This window comes from Leopardus geoffroyi, chromosome B1 (assembly GCF_018350155.1).
Source record: "Leopardus geoffroyi isolate Oge1 chromosome B1, O.geoffroyi_Oge1_pat1.0, whole genome shotgun sequence".
In the NCBI taxonomy this organism is placed as follows: Eukaryota; Metazoa; Chordata; class Mammalia; order Carnivora; family Felidae; genus Leopardus; species Leopardus geoffroyi.
In genome coordinates this window covers 143,022,440-143,031,370 of record NC_059327.1, presented here as the reverse complement: position 1 = coordinate 143,031,370, position 8,931 = coordinate 143,022,440, and the positions used below count along the sequence as shown (strand labels likewise).

Here is an 8,931-nt window from a genome sequence, read left to right as displayed (position 1 = left end):
GCCATCTGATTTCAAACCTGGTGCTTTCCACTCAACCAGGATTTATTCTCCAAATGAATAGAGGCCAGAGAGGTACTAGCCAGAGGATTTTATTTGAGCTTCCTCAATCCCTTGAATTGCCTCCCTTTTTCTTAAACATCTGTTCTCTCTGTAGTCAAGGCCTGGGGCTGCTGCTTCGAAAACCAGTGTGGCTGGGGCGCCTGGGTGGCGCAGTCGGTTAAGCGTCCGACTTCAGCCAGGTCACGATCTCGCGGTCCGTGAGTTTGAGCCCCGCGTCGGGCTCTGGGCTGATGGCTCAGAGCCTGGAGCCTGTTTCCGATTCTGTGTCTCCCTCTCTCTCTGCCCCTCCCCCGTTCATGCTCTGTCTCTCTCTGTCCCAAAAATAAATAAAAACTTTGAAAAAAAAAATTTAAAAAAAAAGAAAACCAGTGTGGCTCACTGTGCCCAGATCTGTGGTGACAAGGAAAGAGGAAGACTATTTACTGGGTTTTAAGTCTGACTCTGCCCTGTGTCTAGGTTTCAGTGGCCCAAAGACTTGAGCTATCAGAAAGTTTGGGTGACCCCTAAGGTCCAGGATGTGCTGACATAAAATCCAGGCAGGTAAACACGAGGTAAACCACGTCAGACGATCTCTTCCTTACCAACGCCTCAGCAATTTTTCTATTCCCCCTGAATTTTCTCAATGAACACCTCAAGGATGTGCTGGTGTGTGGTGTGTGGCTGCATGTTCAAAAGAGGGGCCCACCTCAGTCACTGTACTCTTCTCTTTCCCTTGGATTGGGGAATTTCTCATATTGGTTGGCCAATTTCCATTTGCTGTGCTGACTTTTGAGTAGTGCAGCAAAGGAAGACTTCCGGGTGATATTTCTAGATATTTCCCGGCTCTTGGCCTTCCTGGTGGGGGAAGAGCTTCGGACTAAAGGATAGACAGGAAAAATGGGCCTTCCCCGAGGGGCTTCCAGTAGCTGCCATACCTCCCCAGAGGTATTACTGGTCAGATACTGCCATGGCTTCTTCCCACTGCTGTCCCGGACATTGACCCGAGAAGCCAACCTCTGCACTAGCACTTTGATGACCCCCTGGTGGCCGTGAATGGCTGCAAGGTGCAGAGGGGTATATCCACAACTGGACTTCACATTTACATCAAGAGTAACCCCGGCTTTCTGTGCACTAGAGACAAAGTCCTGAAGGGCCCTGAGGTCACCATGTTTGGCTATCCAGTGCAAGGCCGTGTACCCAGTCAAGAAGTCTTTGTGCAGAGCCAGCTGGGGGTCCTCCCAAAACAAAGTCAACACGTGAATCCAAGAGCCACTGGCAAGCTTCACGATCCATTCATGCTCCCTGGCATCTAGGGGGACCAGAGATGACTTGTGCTCAGGTCTGTGCGGGACCAAGGCTGCAGATTCCTCCCCACCCTCGGCCCAGGGGGTGTGAGGACGCCACTCAGCAGCAGCAGCCTTAATGTCTGCAGGTTGTGGTGTCAAAGCAGCATCCACTCTTGGGCTGGACACTGCTCCTGCCTTGGAGGGTTTCCTGGACCGTGGTGGGCGACGAGTCCTTTTCAGCAAGTCCTGCTCAAGACACTCCTCATCGGAAGAAGACAATTTGGCTCTCCCTGCCTGTGAGCTCCTCCTGAGGGTTCTCCTTAACTTAGGAGTTGGCCAGGGGAAAGACTCCTGGGGGTGGCCTACAAGGCCATTAGCCTTTGTCGAGACCTGCTCAGAGGTGTGACCATCCCCTCTGTTTCTGAGGCCCTGAGGGCTCCTGCTGGGGCTGCCCTCTTTTGGAGAAAGGCCCCCAGCCGGATCCCTGAGCTTTCTCCAATCTGGGGTTCCCAGGGTAACTTGCAGCCCCTCTTCAGAACCCCCTGGGGACTCTTTGGGCCCACTGCTGCTCTCCTCGCTGCCATGGCTCTCTTGGTCCACAAAGTCATCCAGATCTTGGAGGGACAGCTGACTACGAATGCTACGAAAGATTGTCAATGGAGTATTCTGGGGACAGGATTCCGGAACAACAGGAAGGAGAGAATGGGATGAAAGAGAGGGGTCTAGAGGCTCTGAGTTAGGTTCTGGGACACAGAAGCTGGGCTCAGATGGTATCTGGGGGAAATTGTCCGGCAGCACTGACCAGGCTCTGATGGGTCCTTGGTTCCGGGCCTTGGGTATCTGGGGATGTCTGGCCACCCATTCCCAAGTGCGCTGTTGCTGCTGCTGCAGGATGGAATAATGCAGAGAGCTCGGGGTCAGCAGCTCTGGCTGGTCTGCAGGGGATGTAGGGAGGGACAGGAGAGGAGGCGGCCAAGCCCCACTTCCAGCAGCCTCGACGGTTGCAGGAGGAGAGCAGGGCGCTGTGGGCACTGGTGCGTGCTCAGCGGGCAAGCCTTCCGGCTGCTGCCCGGGAGGCTCGCGATCATACCGGGCCAGCGGGACACGCGCCGGCTTGTCCCCGGCGGTGGCGGTGGCGGGGTCTGGGACTGCGCCGAGCACCTGCTCGCCCGGGAGTCCCTCCAGGCTGTTTTGGTGGCATTCCCAGCAGCAGCGGCCCTGCGTCTCCACAGCCGCGCACCTCGCTCCGGCCCTGTGGCCAGAGCCGCCCCTCCGCCCGCCGCCTCCCCGGGCTGCCTCCCGGGTGCGGCTGGCGGTGAGTCCATTACAACCTGCGTGGGCGGCTGGGGCTGCGGCACCTGCTGGCTCCTCCTCTGGCCCCTTCTCGTGCCGCCGCCTCCTGGGCGGCTGCGGCGGCGGATCCCTTTGGCGCGCGCCTTGCGGGGAACAGGGAGCAGCTCTCCCTGTAGGGGCGGCGGCAGCGGGCGGGTCGCGGGGTCGCTGCAGCCCCTCCTCCCCCAAAAGGTCCCTGTACCTCCTCTTGAGCACCACATACTTGGTGCCGTCGGGGTCCTGGCGCACTGCGGCTACCGAGTTGACGAAGCCCTTGAAGAGCTCGCGGCGGCGCTGGTGTTGGCTGGGGGGCGCGTCGGGGTCTCGGAGAAAGCTGTTGAAGTGGCCCAGCAAGGCGGCGTTGGTCACTCTTCCTCCAGCCTGGCACAGAAAATCCAGTAGTGCCTCCTGGCTCAACTCTCGGGCCATCGCTGCCTTGTCGTCCCCTGGCCCCGGGTGTCCGCGCCTTCCCAGCGCTCTCCCCTGCCAGCCGAAACCCTGGCCTGCGGTGTGTCACCTGCGCTTGGGGCGGCGCCACCCGCCTCCATCAGCCGTGGAGGGCGGCGCTGCTTGCAGTCCCGGAGCGCGCCAAGAGCGCGCGAGGCCCCCGGGCTGAGCCCCCGCACGCAGTCCGGGTGGGAGAGGGCGGTTCCCCCACCGCCCCTGCGCGACGCGGGCCTCTCCCAGCGAGTCCCCGCAGCGAAAGTTCCCGGGATAGGTCGGAATCGGTTTCACCTGCGCCCCGGCGACGCCTCTTCCCTGGCTCTGGAGGAAGGGCCCGGCCCGCCTCCTCCTGTCCTTCCGCCCTCTGAGGTCTCCTCGGCCCTGCCACCTCTCCCAGATGAGTCAGTCAGGCTGGTCCCAGCCAGAGACAGCTCCGTAGGTGAGTCGCCAGCCAGAGGGAGCGGGCAGCGAACCTCTCTGCAGGACCAGGAGCCCCTCCCGGGCCGGGAAATGGAAAGCAGGTAAGCGACCGGCCGCTCCTTTAGGTCTCGGCCACATAGAAACGAAAGCAAGGAAAACCCGTTCCTGCGCAAGTCATGGCGAAAGTCGATGGGTGGGGAAGAAGGTGTAAATTTACTGGCATTCTGCGGTCTCCCAAAAAGGTGCCTTTATTAACGCTCTGGGGTAGTAATTTCAGATTCCCTGAGGTGGTATTGAAGTCGTGGTATTAAAGACTTTGCGTCCCAAATAAGCCTTCCTTGATCTGGACACACTGCCCCGGCTTCTCCTCCGGCACCCGGCTGCAAGAGATCTAAATACACCTAAGTCTGTACTGAAAGGAGAAATCATGCTGAAAGTTGCCGGTTGGTTTCAGCCTTTCTTTGCCTTAGTAATTGTCTCAGGTTTAGGAAAAATCAGATAGTTGATTGCCCCAGCAGCTTTAAGGGAACAGGAACTATGCAGTTAAGGTATTTGTTGTCTATTGTTACCTTGCTTCTATTTACTCCAAAGTTTGTGAACAGAAGAGATTTTTGTACAGTCCCTTTTGTGTTGGCCTGAGTGGTGTTTCTTGTCTTTCCTCTCAGAATGTAAGGTTTCTCCCCACACGTTGAAGCCTATTAAGGTGCACATTACAAGCTTGCCTACTTTAAGCCCACTGCTCCCAACCTTAGAATGGCGGCTTGACTCTCATTCTCCATTGAGAGGCTGCAAACTTCCTAATATGCAGTCCATTTGTAGATTGGAGCTGTCTTTTTTTTTCATTGGCCTCGAGACTGTGGAATCACAGTGCTTTTCCTAACAACTGCTTTCCCCTTCCATTTCATCTGTTTACTTTGTTCAATTGAGGTCTTTGAGTGGAGGTTCTTGTTTGTCGGTTCTGTTTCCATGCCCAAGATACTTTTATTGTTTTACCTGTGTGTGTACCTGTACAGTTCCCCACTCTTTCCTTCAGCTGTATTTCCTGTTATAAAGTCTCTATCTCCTGCCCTGTCACACCACTTTTCTCTCCTATACTCCCCACTTATCTTTGCACTTTTCCTTCTGCTCTACTATTTTTGGTGGTTTCATGAGTCCCTATCCTTTTTGCCTAAGGGAGGGTGTTGAAAGTATGTTGGCCCAACAGTTGTCAACACGGACCAATCTTCGTGACTGCCAGGCACATGAGCTTTAAGTTCCCAGTAGTACCCTGGTAGTTTTCCATGAATGAATTGGAAGCCTTGGCTTTACATTATCTAGGTCAGAATGAAGAACTGGGAACAATTTTTGTCTGTTTTTGGCATTTTCAAATGCCAATGGTGGTTCAAACCCAACACTGGGTTGAGAGGCGGATAGTGGTTTTTGCTGAGGTGGAACATTAACATCAAGTTTTTCAGATGATTATTAAAATAAAAGTTTTGTATTAAACTTCAGCTTCCTTTTGTGTTTATTTCCTGGTGTGGAGTTTTGATGGGACTGAGGTGTGTGTATGCCTAGGGCAGGAAGGAGTCCAAATGGTAAACTCAGGTGGGCATTTTAGAGCAGAAAGTGGAAAGAACCATCCCCCCCCCCCTTTGATATTTCTCAAAACTTCTGGTTAAAACAAGGGGTCTTGGGGCACCTGGGGGGCTCAGTTAAGCATCAGACTTGATTTCAGCTCAGGTCATGATCTCACAGTTGGTGAGTTGGAGCCCCACATCAGCCTCTATGCTGACAGTGAGGAGCCTGCTTGGGATTCTCTGTCTCCCTTTCTCTCTGCTCCTCCTCTGCTCGCTCTCGCTCTCTCGAAAATAAATAAGAAACATTTTTTAAAAATAAAAGAAAGGGTCTTATGGCAAGGAGGAGTGATGATATGGACATAAGTTTGGACTTGAAGCACTACTCATACACTTGTATTGCAAGACATCATTCATTTATCAAGTTAAAATTTAGTAGAAATGTTTGCTCATCTTGCAGAACCTTCGCAGAACAAGTTACTGGTAATCCAGGTTTTACTGTACTAGGCTTTAAGGAAGACTGTATGCAGATGTGCCGGAAAAGAAATTGGAAAAGCAGGAGAGTCAGAAAATGAAGGGCCTATAGCATGGAGGGGAATGGAGGTGGGGTGGTGGGGGGACGGGGGAGGGGAAAGGAGGGGAGCTTTGAAGAATTTTGGGGAAGGTAGTGACCTGACTAAATTCCTACTTTAGAAAGATCATCCTGGAGGCAGTGCTGGTTTGGAATCATAACCCAGATTAATAAGTAAAAATAGTACATTGCAGAACAGTAGTATATTTAAGAAATTTAAGATGCCATGGATTGTGTATGATACATTTTGGTTTCAGAGATGTTAAATGCGAGGAAAAACAAGTGCCTCTTAAAGTAAAACAAATAGAATATGTTCAATATGATCATATTTTTAGAAAAACCAAAAGGCTTATTTGGGAGTAAGATTTGAGGACTGGATTAAGGTGACTTTAACTTTTTCTTTATGACCTTATAAACTTCTTGGCTATTTTACAATAACAGTGTATTACTTTTTAGTTTGAAAAAGATACTGAAGAGAAAAAAGGACATAAATTAATCGCCATGAAAAATTAAAAAAACAGTATCAAATCTCCAGGCTGGAGGAGGGAGAGGAAGCTCTCAGCAGGGAGAACAGTCCAGAAGTTATTGAGATGATCCAGAACAAGGTTGTGAAAGGTCTGAGTTCATCAGTGTCAAAGACAGGGAGATGAACAGATGGATTGAAAAGATAGCTAGTGGGTAAATTCGACAGGATTTGGAGCCAGAGGAGCCAGGATGGTGGGGAGGACACAGTTGAGGTGGGGAGGAACAAACTTGGCTTCTCTCTTGCATCTAGCCTGAGTCACTGGATGGATAGTTGTTATATCTACATGGATAGAAAATATGGAGGAAAGTCAGTTTTTGAAATGGGAAAGATTATAAATTCCATTCAAGGCATATTGAGGTGGAGGTGCCTGTGGGCCATAAAAACAGGAATATCTAGAAAGCAATATAGGTTTGAGACTCCAAGAATGTATGAGATTAGCATATGTGAATAACTGTTGAAGCCTTAGGCAATGACAAAATTGCTTAGAGAGAGATTTACAGGCGGTGGGAAGGGAAGGGGTGGAGGGTAAATCCTCCCTTACCAAAGAGAAAGAGGAATAGAAATGAGTTAGGGAGACTTAGAAGTTGCTGCTGGAGGGGAAGAGGAACACCACAGAGTGGGGTGGCACAGAAGCACAGAAGCAGAAGAAGGGACAGCTTTCTAGAGATGACGCCAAGTTTGATAAGAAGTGAAATAGGACCGTAGCTTGTTAGGTCACTGGAGTCTGGTCTGGAGCAGTGTCAGAAGAGTGGTGGGGACAGAAGTCAGGTTTCAGAGGGATGAAGAGTGAGTGGGGTGACCGTGGGGTGAGAGACTTGGCCATGAAAGGAAGGAGAGAAATCTAGATAAGGAGAATATCAGATCCTGTAATCTAAGTTTGGTTGGTTGTTTTTTCAGTAGTTGTTTGAAGAGATATGATCTATGTGCTGAGGGAAAAACGCCAGGAAGAGATAAGTTGAAGACCTAGAGGAGAGAGTAAATAATTGATAAATTAGGAGCTGGAGGTGGGGCTGGAGTCCAGAGTTCAGGTAGAGAGATTCCCTGGGACAGGACAGGGAGAGCCACTTTTCCTATTGAGAATGGAAAGAAAAAAAAATAGCTACTACATTAATTGGTGGGCTAAGAGATGGGGAGAAAAGGTTTGAGGAAGTCTTGGTGGGGTTTGAAAAGCAGGGACAATGGGAGTAAGTGAATATGAGAGCTAGAAGGATGGGATATTGTGAGCGGAACATCAAATATTCTTACGTCTTCTGGCTGAAGGTTTCCACAGTGGAGTTGTTTTGAGGGTACGATAAGATTCAGAGTGCAACCATGAGGATGAAGCATAGTGGAAGTGAGAGCATCGTAACATTACGGAACCATGAGGGGGTGCTGAAGGAGATATGGGAGTCATCTGGGATAGAGAGGACACCAAAATCGCCTCTGTAAACCCCCCAGTCTTGTGGCATGAGTAACACAGAGGGCATTTTGCCAGGAGTACTCACTCTCCTCATCAGCAGTGTGATATAGTGACTTATCCATGTGTGGCACAATCCAGATCACTTCCCTTTATCTGATCTTCAGAATACGTGTGGGAAATGTGTAGAGTAGAGACCATTGCCTTGCACAAAGTAGCTCTCTTTGCTATTAATATGATTGTATTTCTTGTAGGATGTATTCTGATGTGCTTATTCTTTGCCTTTGGTCCAAACCTCTACAGTGGATATAGAATGACATTTCCATCCAAGAAGGTGGAACTGCCCAATGTCCATCATCCAGGTAGGCAGGGAGATCCTCAGGGGAAACCAGAGCTAAAGTGAACCTTACACAAGCATGAGAGTAAACCAGGGCTCCCCACCACTCTGTCTTTCTCTCCCAGTCTCTCTTTCTATCTCTTCTCTTCCTCCTCCTTCCCCTCCTCTTCCTTTCTGCCTTCCTCTTTGTCTCTCTCTCTCACTCACTCACCCACTCACTACAAGTCTGGGTAGTCCCCAGGGCACTCTGAAGTAGCAAGGGGAAGGCATTTTCCTGCTGAAGTTCAGAGCTCTAACTTACAAGTCAGATGAACTAACAATACAGGGCTCTCTGCACTTATGTCCTTTCTCCAGCCCAGAGCCTACCTTTATTTATTTGTTTGTCTGTTCATTGGTATTCATTGAAGGCCTGCCATGCATATGCATTTTTCAGAGGCTCCAAAACCCAGTGGTAAACCAAACAGACAAAATCTCTGCTTTCAGGAAACTTACATTCCAGTAGGGAAGAGTCACAATAAACATAAAAGTGAACATGAAAATATCACTAGTGACAACTAATTAGAAACAAAAGCCAATGGATATGATGGAGACCGACCAGAGAGCTACTCTAGCAAGGATGGACAGAGAAGGCCTCTCTCCGAGGATGACAATAAACAGAGACCTCAGTGATGAGGAGGAGAGCCATGTAAAGATGGAGAATAGCAGAGCAGGATGGGGAAGTCACCCCAGATAGAGGGAATAGCTAATGTTACATCAGAAATGAGTGTGGTGTGTTTCAGGAGCAGAAAGCAAACTGGGGGCTAAGCTGGATCAGAGAGCGAGAAAGAGAGAGTGAGAGATGCGGAGTGAGAAGAAGTCCAAACAGTGAGCAGGGTTGGATCTTTTTTTTTTTTTTTTTTTAATTTTTTTTCAACGTTTTTATTTATTTTTGGGACAGAGAGAGACAGAGCATGAACGGGGGAGGGGCAGAGAGAGAGGGAGACACAGAATCGGAAACAGGCTCCAGGCTCTGAGCCATCAGCCCAGA

The 8,931-nt window shown here is 50.2% G+C and overlaps 1 protein-coding gene across 1 annotated transcript; it reads right to left on the bottom strand.

Annotated features, from left to right (window-relative positions):
- Positions 1 to 426: 426 nt before the first annotated feature.
- SOWAHB (sosondowah ankyrin repeat domain family member B) lies at positions 427 to 4,204 on the bottom strand. Its single transcript, XM_045473671.1, has one exon. The coding sequence runs from the start codon at positions 3,084 to 3,086 to the stop codon at positions 747 to 749; it is 2,340 nt and encodes a 779-aa protein (XP_045329627.1). The 5' UTR covers positions 3,087 to 4,204; the 3' UTR covers positions 427 to 746.
- Positions 4,205 to 8,931: the final 4,727 nt, after the last annotated feature.